At 40.2% G+C, this 17,377-nt stretch overlaps 1 protein-coding gene across 1 annotated transcript in view; it reads left to right on the top strand.

Annotated features, from left to right (window-relative positions):
* Nucleotides 1-17,377, top strand: part of SOS2 (SOS Ras/Rho guanine nucleotide exchange factor 2) — a 56,041-nt gene that overhangs the window by 4,791 nt on the left and 33,873 nt on the right. Inside the window, exons 2-6 of the mRNA XM_069783024.1 lie at nt 8,806-8,931; nt 12,049-12,180; nt 13,999-14,163; nt 14,838-15,041; nt 16,563-16,706. Coding sequence (XP_069639125.1) covers nt 8,806-8,931; nt 12,049-12,180; nt 13,999-14,163; nt 14,838-15,041; nt 16,563-16,706 — 771 coding nt within the window. The remainder of the gene's footprint in view (nt 1-8,805; nt 8,932-12,048; nt 12,181-13,998; nt 14,164-14,837; nt 15,042-16,562; nt 16,707-17,377) is intronic.

Below are 17,377 nucleotides of genomic sequence, written 5' to 3'. Positions count from 1 at the left end.
AGTTGCTTTGTTCTTTGATTTTTTTCTAAATTACATTCACAAGCATCTCATAGGTATTATTGTTTTGATTTTCTCCATTATCTACAAATAGAGACTGTCAAACAGTTAATACATTTCTGTAGGCACTACACATGTTGGTGTAATCATGGCACTGTACACTATTTGCATTTTCTAAAACAATTCCACTATTGCTCTGGACTACTCATCAAATTTCTAGAGCATGACTAAAGGGTTTATTCTTAGCAAATGTTGCATACAGAAACATAAAAGGCCATTTTGAGGACATTTTTGAAGTTTACATTAATTCAGTGCTTCTCTATATTTTAAAACGTGGGAGTTAATGTATAATGACACAGCTCTTGCGTAAGGTTGCATGGTTAGGGTTCTGGTCAGTAATAGGGTATGTGCAAGGGCTGCCCCATTTTCTTCACTGCTCTGTCGAGGGCAGTTTGCCTGCATGGTTACCGTTGCAGGATCAGGCCCCCTTGGGTTAGAATTATTTAATGCATTATAGTGCCATTATAATGGATTATTATTTAATGCATCCTAATTTCATTAGCATGCATTATTATTTAATGCATTATAATTTCAACTGTGAAGTTGCTTGTTACAATGTTTTAAAAGAATAGTTATATTTAGGTTTGAAATCTGTTAGGTCATTTGACTTCTAATAATGACACTTATTTGAGCCCTGAAGCCTGGACCTTTGCAGATTCGCAGTTGATACAAACATGAATGCCTCGGCTTGGGAGAATGGCAAATAAGGGAAGTGCTGGTGATACTTAATTACCTGTGAAATACCTAGACCCTACAAGTTTGAAGCACAGATCCCGTCCTTGCCTCACAACACTGCTCAGAGTCGAGGGGTGGCTGGAGGTCTGGAAAGGAACGGCAAGCCCCTGTGTAGTGGACGCTACCAAGCCTTCTGTAAACAATAAGCTAATTCCTCCAGACCTTTTTTTATTCCCGGTAGCAGTTGGGTATCATTATAGGTTGGTTTTAGTCCCTTACAAGTAAGTAGGCTGGCTTTTTTTGTTCTTGCATAAATATTTACTATCATAAATAAAATCTGGAACCAAAGGGGACTGGTCCTTTTACTTAAATCCTATTTTTTTCATGCCTTTTTTTACACTGTTTAGCTTAAGTACTGTCACTGGAATCTGCAGTTGGCAAATGGTTAAGAGGAGTGTTTTTGGAGCCACTGACGTGAAATGAAGGTAGTTTTTAGATCCGAGGTGTTTAAAAGTAGTAAGAACAGTGTAATTTAATTTGGCAGCAGTAGCAGAAGAAACACTTCCTACCTGTGTTGTTAGAACGGAACATGGAAATTAGCATTTGCGTTGGCTTAAAGACTTGCCAGGCTAACTAGTCACAGGAAGAAAAAACAAACTGACTGCAGCGATTCACTTGGCCCTTGTGCCTTTATCCCCCTCACGTGTGGTCATCTTGCCCCTTCGTGTGCTGCCCAAGCCGGGCAGTTTGTCTTCTCTCCTTTTCTCATCCCATTTCACGCATGTTCTCCCACTTGAACCACCTCGCCTCTTGCTGTGTTTCTTTGTCTCCTCTCCACCACCTCTCCTGCGCTCCCTGGTTTTTCACCTCTCTTTTCCTCTTTGCACAGTGCATTATCTAATCTCCTCCAGAGAAGCTGTTGAGTCTGTTGTTTGCTTTTATAATTACCTCACCAATTCCCCTTCTGCCAGGCTTTTCAGATGAGTGGTGTGCTGCCATTCCTTGAGTTTGGCGGATTAGTCACGTAAAAAAAAGTGCTGAGGACATCTTTCTTTCCCATATTTATGGCCTCTTTATTCTCCCTAATTTTTTAATGTCATTTCTGTTACCATCTGGTTCACAAAGAAATGACTCTGACAGTATTCACTGTCTCCAAGTTCAAGGTTTGGCCTTTTTTTTTCTTTTAAGTAGTATGTATCTTCTTTGCCTTTCGCCATTTATTCTTATTGCATCTCTGCGTTTGTTCACTTAAAATATAATCTCAAAACTCACTCTGCTGGCCTGTGTTGTTCATTAGAAGATTTAAAAATAAAAATTAATTAAAGACCTAATTGAAAAGTTACTGGCCTGTTTGAATAATTCAGTCTACCTGAGTGAGCGGTGGTTCTTGGGAAGGCTGTGATGTAAAAAGTGGGGAGAGGGAGCTCGTGCGTGCTGGGTTCAGAGTCCAGAGCAGCTGTCAGCTCTGGGAAGTGATGTGTGGAAGAGTTTGGGGAGAGTTGGAAACTGTTAGCATTAAAGTAAGATGTGTGCACAGCAATCTCCACGCCGACCGTGGTGTTCTCCTTCTGTGTCGTAGGGCAGAGGCTGTGCCTAGCTCATTCAGGGTTTATCTCAATTTAAACAAGGCATTTTATATGGATGGGTAAAATTCAAATACTTAATTTTCCATCCGTTTTTAAGATTAAAATATATGTGTTTGTGTACATGTAAACATACGCATGTTTTAGTTTCTCCTTGACTGTGTATAAAAGGAAACAATCAACTAAAGAAAGGAGATTTTGTGTGTTTGGGTAGAAAAGCAGAGACTGTGAAGATGATGTGAGAAACAAAATATGCAATGTAGATGGGAGTAGATACTGCAGAAGTGAGGCATGGTAGGGAAGTGCCAGCAGGAGAAACTACCAGTGGGCAGCTCTTTGAGGAAACCCATCTGTGTGGTAATTAGCAGAAGCCTGATGAAATCAGTGCTGCCGTGCCCGCCACGATCCACCATTCCTTTCCACCGAGTGTCATCGAGGTGTACTGCAGCTTATTGCAGAAGAAGATGGGAGGGATGGTGGTCTGCATTAGATTTACAATTTATCAACCAGCTGTGCATCAGCTTAGTAGCATTTGTGCCATTATCAATGTGGTTTTTGTCTGCAGCAAGCAGACTTCCCAGTAGGTCTTAGAACTGTCTTCGATGCTATTTCGGAAGGCAGATCCCTGTCTGCACTACCCATCGCGAATCTCTCTCCTTTATTTCACCCTCCCCTCAACGAGAATATACTAGTGCAGAATAGTAGTTAAATAGCTAAAGATGGAAAAAAATTATATTTACACTAAAGTAGTGGTGTATGATGACTATTTAATCATGCCTATACACAGTCACTTAACAGCAGTCGGTGTTTTTGAGGTCAGACAGCTGACGGATGATCTGCACCTGAGATGCTTTTCATAGCTCAGTTACTGTGTTATAAAAATACTTTATTTTGCTAACCATGCATCAAATGTTTAGAATTGCAGTGAAAAAGCTAAAATGTCATATGTAGATAAATTATTAAGTTCTGTTTTACTTAAGAGACTACTTCATACTGTTCCTCTATCAGCATTTATTAGTTTGATTTGAGAAAGACGGGCCATCTAGAAATTGCTGTACTGGAAATAAAGTTAGAAATTAGTGCAGTTATTTTTAAAAAGTTGACAGTGCATTTTTATTTGGGATATCTCTTCAAGTATTTAAATCTTTGTGGTTCTTTCTAAAGAATTATGCTGTAATTATGCTTGAAAATTGGGAATATCAATGCTGTCATCTTTCACTGAATAAGAGCATCACAGGCCTTCAAGTTACTACATCTGGTTCCCCTCTTCCTCTGGAGTATCATCCAGATGAGGGATTAAAAATGTCTTGGGAGCAGGCATTATCTTTAGAAAAGATAAGAAGGAATAAAAACCCAACCTAAAACCAGACATTGTCAGGTTCGTTTTTTTCTTTTTCCTAGATTTCAGCATCTTGGTACGGGGCAATCCTAGTGCTGCTTTCTTTGTCAGTGACGCATTTTCATCACCTTGAACACAGTGTATGGAAATACTGACAAGTGTTGGCAAGACTGTAACCAGCCTGTGATAGTAAATATTTAACTTTTATGTTCTAGTTATTTTTATTGCTCCCACATTTATATGCTTTATTCCTCAAGTAAACAAACAGCCTTGCAAAATTTTACTTGTCCACTGATCTAGTATAACTGTGTTTTTACGAGGCATGTAAAATATAAATAATTTCGAAGTTGAAATCAGTCTCTGTGGGAAAATGGGAATGAGTAGTTTCTGTTGCAAAGAGTTTACAAACTTAATGTGCAATTTATTAAGCTATCCTGTTAGCATAGTAAGCTTAAAAATGTTACACTATCATGCGAACAGATTTTGTGGTGGCATTTTTTAAATGAGAAACTTCTTGTTCTGAAATCACAGGTAGTACTGGAATTCTGTTTTCTGAAAATGTAGTTGTTTTGAATATAAGTAGAGAAGTGCCATGTAACTATGTCTAGTCTTTCAGGAATATGAATCGATATGTTTGTGATGGTATACACTGTCTGAAGACTCAATGTGTGTGTCATGGGTTTGGGGTTTTTCTGTTGTGTTTTTTGTTCGTTTTTTTTTTTTAATGAACAATCTCTTGTTTTGCTCATGGGCTTACTGTGGAACAACTGGAGCTTTCTGAATGTGTTTTTATTACCAAAATATATGTATTATGTAAAAATATACTTAGGCAGTATAACCAAACTGCTGGTTTTTCTCATTAGTACAGGCTAAGAAGAAGTGACTTGCAGTTTTGACTCTTAATATTTTCCTCAGCTTTTTTTTGTTTCAGGTACAACCCTTTGACCATTGCTTTTATGCTCAGGACTTCTAAATTTCCCCAAGTCCAGATATTATTGATATTCAGACTTCATGCCAGGTCTCCTGCAGTTCAAAATTAAGCCTGCCACTACATTAGCTCTGAAAAATAAGATCAGTTTGTTTCTAGTCCTAATACTGTTTATCTTCTTGAAAAGATTTCCTCCCCATTTTTTCTTAACAGACTTCTTCCCAGGGGCCTGTAAGGACTATTAACATCTCACTGAGAAGGAATTTTGAGCTTGACTTCATCTCTGCAGCTGCCTGTTTTCTCAAAGCTTTTGTGGCATGGTGCAGGACCTGCCTCGCGGGAGGAACCAAGGGGAAGATCTCAGTTTACCTTTAAGGGGTTTTTCGGTCACCTCTTGAGCCGCTGCTTGTACAGATACAGTCGAGCTCTCAGCAAGCCCTGCTGAAGGCTACAGCCCTAGGAAGGAGAGGCCCCTGTGAAGACGCTGCTGGATTTTCATCAAATACGCACGTGTTGGAGGGGTGGAAGAGTAGGGAGATGTAAAGAAGAGCAAGGGAGAGAGCAGTTTAGGAACTCCCATCTAAAATAAAAGCACGTCCCCCAGACAGGCCTTAAGGCCATGTTTAAATGCCACGCTTATGGGACTCATATCTGTTATTTCTATTCCTTGGAACAGCTCGTGAAGGAATAATCCTGTATGAATGACAGTAAAAAATAGTCCTGGTAATCTTAATCTCCCTCTTTAATGACTTCAAGCACTTCACTTGGGTTGTTTTGGAGATAAAATAGGTTAAAAAAATCTGATTTCTCTGATACCTTCTGCTCAGAGTTCTTGCAGCAGAGCTCTTGCTGGTTAGTGCAACATGTTGTGGGTTTAGGTATTTTGACCCTTAAAAGAAGCAGTTACAAGCCAGATCAAAATTTAGCCCTGTGTTAGCTATGGTGTATTATTCCATGCCAGCTAGTAAAATTGTGCTCAGATGTTTCAGTCTGAACCTGAAGTCAGTGAATGTACCTTCTGTAAGAAACATGTCCTCAGGAATTCCTCCTACTTCTTTCTGTACATTCAGTGTTTTATCAGTCTCTCCTTGCTTTTCCAGCCCTTTCAGTCAGGGTTTAGGTGAATACTGTGAAGACGTAAGTGTTCTCTGCTTGATATAGTGGCATCTGATTTGATCAGCTGGTGGACAGCTTTTATAACTGTCTTTTTGTTTTGCTATGAAAAACAGTGTCTTTCTATGAAATTGTTTTTTCTCAATAACGGCATTTATGTCAAAATAACTTCTCTTAAAGCCAGGGAGTGCATGAGTACCTCTGGGACCTTTCTGCGATGCTGCAGGCGGTATCCTTTCAAATGGAAGCTGATTTCTAAATCCTCTGGGAAGAGTCGTCTCAACCAAGAAATGTTGGGCTTTGTTGTCAGTTTTGCTCCTTTCGAAGCAAAACTGACTCCAGTACTTATGTTTGTGTTCATTGTATGAAGCTGAGATTCTCTGCCAGGGTTTGAAGAGGGCTGCACGCTCCTCTACTTGTCCTCAGCCTTGTTAGATGTCCACATGCTCTTGAGAAGGCTGAGGAAAGTCTGGCATGAACTGTTTAGACCTGTGAACTGAAGTTAGTTACAAGCGAGGGCATTTTCTTTGCAGCAGAGATGTCTGTTTTTAAAATGAGCGACCCTCGTGAGAGAATGGCTGCGATCTGATCCAGTAAATGGGATTTCCCCATCTTCTCTTAAGGGGAGCACAGCTTCCCTTGCTCATCTTCTTACAGCTCCTGTTCTTGTCATTTCTGTGGAGCATCATTAAGGGTTCATTGGGGGGCGAAATACAATTTCATCTTATTTCCTAGTTAGCTAGCTAACACTTTTGCTGTAGTAGTGCTCGTATAAGAGATACGTGGCGGGACCTTAACTTGACACTTCCTGGTTTTCCATTGTTTTGTGAATTAAACTCTCCTGTTCAGGAAGAACACGAAATGCACTGACTATTGTTGAAAACCTGCAGTCTTAAGTAAGTGTTTTCAAGGAGTGGTTTTGGTTTTCTTGAGGGTTTTTTTTTTCGTTTGTTTCTTTTAGTAGTACTCGATCTTGTATACATGTCAGCTGTGCAACAGGTATATGAAGCAGAGAGGTGCAGGAAACTACATGATACTTACAGGGCTATACAGAAACTCTATAACAAAATTGGACAGCTGGATTAGAAGCTGAATGTGTATTCCCATCTCAGTGTACAACAGCTTTATTAATGTGTTTCTTCGCTTGCGCTTTTCAAGGAAGGATGCCAGTGCAGAATTAAGCACTAGAAATGTGTGTTGTTGCCTGGGCGGGCGTCTCTCCCTGGGTATCGCATAGGAGCCCCCATTATTGGCAGTCTGTCTTCACCACCACTGTGCAATCCCTTAATTATCAGCTCCAGTACAATCAGCACCAGTGTATGTTTTCACATTTTCAGTGTGTGTCCCTCTTCCCTCTCCCCTGAGACATTTGGATTCCTATCGTGGGTCCCTGTCTGCGCTCCCTTGTCTTTGAGCAGTGTGTTGGTAGACTTCTCCATCCAAGTCATCATCTCTGCTTCTCCGATGTTGAAGACATAGCACCAGCCCCTTCTAGAGGTGCGCTCCGTGGATCTTCACTTTTTCTCCATACGTGTTGGTCATCCTGGCTCTTCCTCTCTCCTCTGTGGTGGTGTGGGGGCAAAGCGCAGTCCTGTTCCCCCAATTCTTTCGCGCCGTGGCACGGCAGGAGATGGAGCAGCAAGTGGTTCGTTGTGGTGGCTCCGGCTCCCGGGCAGCTCTGCCCACCTCCCTCTGTGGCCAGCAGGGAAGGAAGCCGGCCAGACACCTTACTTCCTTCTTGGTCTTGTTTTTGCACGATTTACAAAAGCCTGCAGGGCTGCACATTGAGTGCCCCCAAGGTATTGCTATGAAATTATTAGTTACTTAATTTGGAGGAGGCCCTCAGAGCCCCCCAGTGTTTGTGGACTCACCTGTTGTCTTTGGAGGGAGGAGTGCATGTATTTCAGAGGATCAGAATTGACCCAAAGATGTTACCGTCTTCCTCTGAGAAACTACTGATCTGTTTGTCTTGTGTTTGAAACCACGTACAGAATGCCAGTGTGAGTATGCAAGATTACTTTTTTGAGGTGATTAACATATAATTTGTTTGGGGAGAGTAGGGAATTTCCCTGGATTGTATTACTTACGAATCTTTTGGCTATAGTTTAAGATCTAGTTAGTGCTTTCCTGATTGAGAGGCTGCCAGGGAAAACTGAGTACATATACTCACTCTTGAGTGCTTTTTTTTTTTTTTTTTTTCCTTAAGGTGGGGTGGTTGGTTGGGTTTGGGGGATTTTGAGTAGGAAAACAGCCACGTTGGGTGAGTTAGTTGTGGCCCTTCAGCTTGTGTGGGCACATGCTGAGGTTGCCAGTTTCAGGTTGCCTGGTCTAGCTTAGCCTTGGAAACAAGAGCTGTGATTAATCTGCGTAAAGTGAGATAAAACGCATTATCCTGCCTTGCGTTAAAGGGAGGTGGAAGTCAGCCTTTCTCACAGCACGTCTCCTAGTCTTGACACTCCTGAATTTTGACTCATGCTTTTCCTTAGGTTCTCCCACTCTGTTGCAGGTATTTCACATGTCTCTTCCTATGCCTCAGACAGTGTTTTATGTTCTAGTTAGTTTTCTGGCTCTGAGGCATCTCAAAGAGTTGTTCCTGCCCTTCTCCCATGTCATGGCCATGGGTTTTTTATTGCCACAGGTTTTGACAGCGCATTAATTCAGCTCCCTGCCAGACTGGTTAGTTCCCTTATCCTGGTGTCCTTGCTTATTAAGTCTTTTCCTCTGGTGGGTCCATGCTGCTTCTCTGTTCACAGTCACCCAGTGCTCATTAGCGGGGTTAGTAACATAACTGTGTGTTACTCATTCTGTGGATGAATAACTGCAGAATTACCAAAAGTGATTGTTTTCACTGCATCATTGGCAGAAATCTGCCTTGGCTTGAAATTTCTTGCCCACCGTAAAGGCTAAACACTTAGTTTTTAATTGAATAGAGATGCCAACTTCGCAGGAATAGGAATTGCCATCTTAACTACATAGGAAAACTTGCAGGAAATTACTGGAAGTGTGCAAATTTGCAGCACTACAGTATAGAAGTACTCTTTTTTCCAATTCTTCCTTCTGTACAGCTTTAAATGGCAAAACCCCCTAATTCTTCTAATTCTTTTGGACAGGTTCAGCAACAGGTTCACCCAAACCTTTCAGCAAAAGAAGATTCCCTCTATTACATTGAAGAGTTGATACTTCAGCTGCTAAACAAACTATGCATTGCTCAGCCACGGACTGTCCAAGATGTAGAGGTAAGACTAGATACTGGAAAACCAAGTGCTTGCTTGCAGAATCGCTAAGATGAGCTACTATATTTTGAGCAGTGTTGGCTGAAGTTAAAGCAAGGTGAATCTGAAGAGCAGAGCCTATTAATGCTAAAAGATTATACAGTATTCAGATTTCACAGAGCAAGCTTAATTGGAAACTCATTTTCCTATACAGGGCTTCAGAATAGAAATGGTGGGAATTTTTTCTTTCAGCATTATTTTTATAAATGCAGGATACTTTGAAGGATTTTTGCTGCTCAAATACACCTTGGACTTAAGAATGTAAGGGCGTTGCAAGTTTTCTTGCTCATTGACATAAATATACAGGAAAAAAAAGTAAATGGTGGAGTGAAAGATTACTGTTGTTAGGCCTGGATTGCGCAGCTGAGGGAATAGAGTTGTATGTTCCTGGAACTTTATTGAACTCACTGAGGCTCTTGTATTATTGCAGCTGTCTGCTTTTGTGTCATCGGTTTCAAAATGAGGGCTTTAATGGAGTGCGCTTCAGTATACAGTCTAGAGGGAGAAAGTGCTTTCATGTAGCTGTGACCCATTATAGCTTTGTAGAGTATTAATTTTATATCAATCTATATGTCTAGGATTTTCAGCCTAAACCAGAATGAAGTTCTCATCTAATATTCCATATGTGTGTCATGGAAATAATAAAAAAAAACCCCATATTTTTAGAAAATAATTGCCTGAGGGGTTTTAGATTCTTATTAGATGCAGCAATTGCCCTTTATTCAACGTTGAGTTAATTCATTAATTATTAATTTTGGTTTATGATTAATGTATTTTGTAATACTGATGCATAAAGATTATAGTATGACTAAATAAAAGCAAAAAACTTGATAGTCCCTTAATAGGTCTCAGGATTGTTACTCCCTTGAGTCTGGATTTGAACTTTAGATGTGGAGCTGAGAAATTCCACGTTCTTTCTCCAGTTCCCAGCTGATCAAACCCTTCAACACACAGGACAGTTTGAGATAGCACTGATTGTTCTACACACCAACTCCATAGCTTTCTGCTTCTGAGTCATAAGTTCATAAAATTACCCTGTGTACTTACGAATTAATAGTTTTCATTGGGTATGTGTATGCTCCACAAATTACTGTGTGCAAAATTGCACATAATACAGGCACCCTTCTGAGATAACTGACAACTCTCTGTACTGTGGTTATGAGTATCACAGCAAACACTAAATCCTGTGTATTGTATTTTAAATATACCTGGCATTTTAAAGCTGTAAGTGATAAAACATTGTTGCACTTGACAATACAACAGTTATTTAATTAAAAAATGCAGAGCCAGGTCTAAATAGTGGTAACAGGTTCCCCAAAACATTATTGTTCTGTAGGTTAATACATTCAGACTCTTGCAGAGCAGGGAAAGTAGAATTCAGTTTTGTGTTACGGGTTGTGGGTGAGATTGTGCTGCCAGCAGGCATCCGAGATCCACAAATGAAGGCTTTTGGCTCTGTTCCTCAGCTGGTTTTAGCTGTTAAGAGAAAACATGAGAGCTGTGATCTCTAAGGTTTATCATGCAGATATTTACATAACAGCCTGGAGTTAATGGAGCTATTTGTGCATAATATTATACTTAAGTATTTGCAGATCAAGGTCTAAAATCTCAAATTATAAAGGTTTTATAAATAGAAAAAGCCCTTCAAATTGTTCCCAAGAAAACACTGGTAATCAGTAAAGTCCAACCACAAAAGGCGTGTGTTACTCGTGAAGTGCGCTGTTAAGTTGAAGGACAGCTGAATGCCACGTTACGTCCATTTTGCAGGCGATCTTCTGGTAGAATCTCAGGGAAAATTAATTTCGGTGAACCAGCCCAGAGCTTTCGGCTGCTGTCCAAGAGAAAAGGTCACCGTGTGTTTACCTGGCACAGACAGCTGACGCAGAAAGTTGAGCGTTAAACGGCCACGTGCAAATATTTAAAAGAAAACCTCAGGCCTCCTGTTAAATTTCAGAATGTGTGCAAAAATCTTTTCATAAGAGAGACACACAGTTTTCACCACTTTTCTCCGCTTGTTCTTCAGCTCATCTACAAAATCTCTCCTGTAAGAGTTACCACCCATGCAGGCCTCCGCGTGGCCCACGTTACGGTTCCAAAACAGAGGGGGGTACGGCACAGCACCTGCTTGGCAATGCCAGGTGGAGTAAGGGCCACGTAGTCGGCTGTGCAGCAGGAGGTGATTGGTACTCCTCCCTGAGCTAACTTAAAAAAACTTGTTTTTCCAAAGTCACTTAAGCAGTCATCAGAGTTCAGTTTAGACTCGTTCTTTCAGCATTTAATTCCTCAGCTCACAGGGGCTGCAGTGGGAAGCCCGCAGAACTTCGTAGGAAGCCCGGAAAACTTCATGGAAAGCAGGATTGGGGTCTTGCACGTGTTTAGCTGGGGACTGCTGCCCAAAGCAGTTTGTTCTGTTGTGGGGGTCATCTCGCCTGTTTCTATAGCAGCTGTTGCAATGTGAATCTGTATAAAAGTAACCTGAAATTGCATACAGCTTACCATGGTAGTGAGGGCTGTAAACTGCAGACACTGTGAGTGGTTCTGCAGTGGGGAAGATGCTCCTGTGTGGGCTTGAGGAGTCCCAAGTGTTATAGCCAGCCTTTTTCATGAATCACAGTCTTCCTCCTAGTTAGAAGATCCTGCACTTGTTTTTCATTTGCCATAAACTTGATCTGATGTAGGACAAGTTACACTCTTTTATGAAATAGGAACAATACCAACGTGGGTTTTTTTCATTTATACTGTAAGCTTTTTAGTGCTTCCTGATGTTGTTTATATTTTGGGCTCCTGGTCTCAGCTAAGGTTTCTTGCTGCTCTTGTGATGTAAAGATCATAAAGCAGGAGTTGTTTCAGGAGATTTGAAGGAGTTCTTCATGCTTAGGGAAGGGAGGTTGTTTGGGATTATTGAAAAGAGTGAAGCTGAGTTGGGTAAGAAGGAGAGAACAGTTAGGAAAATGTGTTGCAAACACTGAGGAGGAGGATAATTGTCTATACTACAGGGGAAGTAATTTGCTGTTTTGTTTTTTTTTAAACTTCTCTTTGATTCCTGCGGTTAATCTAAGTGCACTCTTTATGTTTGGACAGGAGCGCGTTCAAAAGACATTTCCTCATCCAATAGACAAGTGGGCGATTGCTGATGCGCAGTCTGCTATAGAGAAACGAAAAAGAAGAAACCCTCTCCTGCTACCTGTGGACAAAATACATCCTTTATTAAAGGTACTTAAACCAAGAACCTGATGACTGCTACTTCTGCCCACCACACACCCCCAGCTGTATTATGCCCTTCAGCATAACCTTTAAAGCATTTCAATTTGTGTGAAATTAGGAAAGTTTCTCATATTGGCTGAAAGGGTAAAGAGTTACCACAGAACAGGGTGAATATATTGTGTAATAAAAGTAGATCCCTAAATTCATCATGTTCTAAACATTAGTGTGTTAATGTATTACTCTACTTTGAAATATGACTAGTTAGTTTTTAACATAAATAAAATGCAAAAAAACTCACATACCTTACCTATTTCAGCAGCACTGTTTTGACACCTTTATTTGCTTGAAAATGCTGCAGACGCCAAAATATGAGAAGGGAAAACAAGCAGATCCTGTTCCTTGTATACTGTCAACTAACATGTGTATCAATGTCCTTTCAGTTACCGTTGAATGTCACTGATGCCTTGGTTTTAAAATCAATAGATCTGCAAAGGTGTAACAAAAGACCAAATACAGACTTCATTGTTGGTGGGTTTTGAGGAGGAGACTGGCCATCTCAGTTCTTAGATGTCATGTTACTTATAGTAGGTATAGAGCTCCTTGCTTACAGTCAGGATGTAGTGTCACACAGTAAGCATGTATTCATGCTGTGCCCCTGTAGAGTTGTTTTGGTTTTGTTTTTTTTAATGATAAAACAGTACTCTGATTTTTAGATCAGTGTTTAATCACTTTTAGATCAGTGCTGAATCAATAGATTCAGTCTGATTCAAACACTGCTCTTTTTTGGTATTTCTTTTTTCTATTTATTTTGGTTTTCATTCACAGCTTAAAAAATGCTTTTCTCCAGTGGTGGCATTGTTGCACCAGAGTTTCCAGCTGCATTGAGAAAACGTTATTCAAGCATAAGCAGAAATTAAAGCACTTTTTCAGGTGTAGTCACTGTATTCTTATATACAATGTCTCAGTTTGTGACAGTTAATGAGAGGGGAAGAAATGTTAAGAAAAACGGCATTAAGTAAGATCTTCCTAGACAATGCTGGCTTTCTTTTATGAAGCCTGGTTTATAAATGTGTGGACATAGGCACAGAATCTGATTTTTAGAAGATGCATCAAAATATGGTAAGAACAAGACTACCTTATTCAAATGCATGAACTTAGCTGTACTTATTCCTGACGGTCCTGTCACAGATAAGAGGCCGTGTGGTACACTCTCTGCAGAACATGGAGCATGTGTCACAAGAAGAACGTGCAACATTCATCCTGGTTTTTCTCTGTTCAGACTTTGATTATTAAATTATTATTTTATGTAATACAAGATGCAGATAGCTTAGTAAAGGATGGACTAAAATGGATCACAGTACATAACAGGTTGAATGTACAGTCTGTAGTTTCATGAAGACAACTTTTCATCAAGAACAATTCAAAATAAAGCATACTTTTTTCTGAAGAGTCCAGATTAGGGCCAGAGTTCTGCAATAAGCATACATATAGACTAAAATTTAAGTACAAGAGTGGTTCCAGTGAAGTCCCTTCATTGAAGGAACCCTATTTTTAGGACTGTCATTTTTAGAGGAAGGATTATTGAAAGTTCTATAGCTTTTCATCTGTCAGTATATGGCAAAATAGCACAAGGAAGTATTTGCAAGCATTTCCTTTGAGGCAGCTGATCAAATTTCCATTTGATGCCCTTTGCCCTGCCGATTAACATTACTGTAAATTATCAACACAGACAAGATCAATTTCAGTAGAAAACTCAATGTGTTAGTTGTCATTCCGAATGAATTCCTGGAATAAATAGCATTTTTTTCTCTTGTTTTCAATTTGCAGGAGGTCCTAGGTTATAAAGTAGATTACCATGTCTCTCTGTATATTGTGGCTGTCTTAGAATACATCTCAGCTGATATTTTAAAGCTGGCTGGAAACTATGTTTTCAATATACGACACTTTGAGATCTCCCAGCAGGACATAAAAGTATCAATGTGTGCTGATAAGGTAAGGAGTTGAGATTAAAATAGTCTTTTGGACAAAGGTAGATAGGTAGATACTAGAGATGATTTTTTTTTTTTTTTTTTTTTTAGACGATATATCCAAAGTAGGATAGGAGAGCAGAGAATGGTCATATTCATATGCAGAAGTTTCTCTCCTTATTCATGCCAGACCTGTCACAGTAAAGACTTAAGTTTAAGTTAAGCCTGTTAAGTTTTGGAACAGTAATAGCTCATACAGAACAATGCAAGGACAGAAAATGATGTTGTCCTTTATTTCTCAGCTGTGTTACTGTCCTCCTGATGATGCTTTCTTTCTTTATAATACAGAAAAGACATTTAGTTTTCATGCTCATAAAAATGAGAAACATTTTTGTTTAATTTTATCTTTATCAGGAGGGTTTTGTCAAAGGCTTATGCAAGATGCCTTGTTTTCAAAGTTGGTTCTGCATGAATTGTAACTTGTTTTCTAGGTCGTACTAACTTATAAAGGGGAAAATGGCTTTGGCAACTGATCCAGCCTGCTGCTGCCAAAGTTTAAATATTACTCCCTTGTGAAAGTGATCACAGAAAGTATTGTATTAAAAACTCAAAGGATTTCTCTGAACACATTGAAATAGCTGAGCTTGAGCCAAGTGTAAAAATCAGGCTTGCATGTAATTTTTTAAATTTCTTTGCTAGGTTTTGATGGATATGTTTGATCAGGATGACATTGGTTTGGTTTCTCTCTGTGAAGACGAACCCTCTTCTTCTGGGGAACTCAACTACTATGACCTAGTGAGAAACGAAATTGCAGAAGAAAGGCAATATCTGCGGGAGTTGAATCTGATAATAAAAGTATTTCGGGAAGCTTTCCTATCAAACAGAAAATTGTTCACACCTAATGTAAGTCCTTTAATAGCTTATTGATGTGCAATGCTAGTTGCTCTATTAGCAGCCATAACATATCAATTTTACATTAACTGTGTTGGAGGTAAAATTAAATTTGATTTATTGTATGTCAGTGCATAATGAGTGTTGACTGTATATGAAATAAAATGGAGGAATTGCCATTAATAGTATGAAGAGTGCTGCTCTCAGAGTGAAGCTTAATGGACATGATTCCCTGATGGATGCCGGCAATAGCCAGAGTCCTTTGCTCATGTAGGTAATAGTTACACTTCTGCTTAACACAAAAATTAACAGTTATCTAACAGCATGTACAGTGAGTGCAGATGAATGCTTGAATTGACAGTTGAAGGCTACCCCAGGGCACCCCTATCTGCAGAAACAACAAGTAAAACAGCCCTTGGCTCTGGATTCTCTAGCGTGTGGCTGACTGTGAAGGGAATCTCTATTTGATGAATGATTGAAGTATTTGATTGAAATTTGTGTGGCAAATTCTGTTTTCAGGATGCTGGAGTCTAAAAAGAAAGCACAGATCTTGTAAGAGAAGGAGTAATCATGAGAGATCGGTGCATCCTTCCTGTGGGAGGAAGGAGAAGGGAACTGGGCCAGCAGAACCTGAACTGGGATTTTTACATGATACCAGCAGGTTAAAAAGAGAGGCAGTGGGAGACAGTCCCATTACAGCTGGGTGTGGAGGTTCGTCAGTAGCTGATAGGATATTGGAGGGTTGTGCAAATGTGGGGACAGAATTCAGACGAAGATGATGGGAGGAGAAGGGAGTGATATTCTGGAGCTGAGGAATATTCTTCTGTTATATGGGAATTGGTATGAGAAATTTTGCGATTGCTTGTTCCCACGAAGAGATTGCCATGGTCTTGGCACTGGCAGGAGGTCAAGACCCAAGGTTGGGGCAGCGAAGGCTTCCGAGAAGTGTGTTTCAGAGGGGTCAGAAGAAGAATGCAGGTCATTGGAAGGGGCTGCCTAGTTGGGTGTGTTTGCCGTGTGTGGATTTGAAAAATCTAAAAGTAGAATTTGGAAAAGGAAGCTGCCGATTTCTCCTCCGTACCCAGGTAGTATTCTGCTAAGGCAGCCAAGTAGCTGCTTAAGTTTTACCTGCGGTTTAGAGGATCTGACCTTGGAGCTGCTTTAAATTGCCTCCTTCCTGTTGTGTTCTGAGAGACAAGAATCAGCAGAGGGGAAAATAACAGCTGTGAGTTGTGGCTGAAAAGGCCAGGCATTTCTGTCCAAAGCACTGAACAGCCTGTCCCGGGACTGCTGCTGCTCCAGCCTGGGAAGGATGGTGTGCTTTCTTTCGTCGGGGTGAGAATTGTGCAAGGCTGGATGTGCCCAGGCAAGCCTGCAGGGATGGGAAGACCATGCAACTTAACTTTCTTCCTAGCTTTTTGTTGGCTCCTCTCCACTTACCTCTTGGTTCAGACATCACAAAAAATGCTCTGATATTTACATAAGCAAAATAAATTATTCTGAACAGTACTAAGATAAGTTTTATGTTTACAGGATATTGATGTGATATTTAGCAACATTTCGGATATTCATGAGCTGACAGTGAAGCTTTTAGGGTTGATTGAGGATACTGTTGAAATGACTGATGAAAGTAGTCCTCATCCTCTGGCTGGCAGCTGCTTTGAGGATCTTGCAGAGGTATGGTGTTCTGTTGGTTGGGGGGGGGGAGAAGTGGTGTGTTTTGGTGGGTTGTTTTTTTTTTGATTGTTTTATTTTCTTAGTAAACTTTTGGTGATGACTCTGATATCTCCAATAAATTTGAAGTTGTAAAATGTCCTTTCAGTAAGCTCTGAACAGAGATCTTCCCTATGCATTCTTTAGTAGGTTAAGCTAAAGTGTTTTTTCTACTCGTCACAGAAACTGTATCAAGCAGGTAAGCACAAAACTAAAAGCTTATTTCAGAGTGGAAATTAATTGCTATGATCCTGTAGGGATGTGGATTTGAAAAGTAACTACCTGGGATTGCTTACTGAAAGAAAGTGGTGCTTTGATTTTTGTAGGCACTGGTGTCAGACCCAGGGCTACCAAAAATCATAGCAGCTAGAGGTAGATCTGCAAGACGAGTGACTTGCATAACTCTGGACAGTGAGCTAACTCAAACAAAATGTGTTCTTAATTCAGGCAAATGCATTGTTGTACATCTGGAATGGGCAATGTCTCTGCAAAGCAATGACTCTGGGAAGGAATGCAGTATCAAAACAGCCGTGCAACTGAAGAGAAACTTACTGTTCAGTATTGTAGCAAAAGTGCTATCGATACCCATTGACCTATAAAATAGATATTGAAGAGTAGGAATAAGGGAAGACACT

Source organism: Haliaeetus albicilla, chromosome 5 (genome assembly GCF_947461875.1).
Source record: "Haliaeetus albicilla chromosome 5, bHalAlb1.1, whole genome shotgun sequence".
Taxonomy (NCBI): domain Eukaryota; kingdom Metazoa; phylum Chordata; class Aves; order Accipitriformes; family Accipitridae; genus Haliaeetus; species Haliaeetus albicilla.
This window is presented reverse-complemented; position numbering and strand designations above follow the sequence as displayed.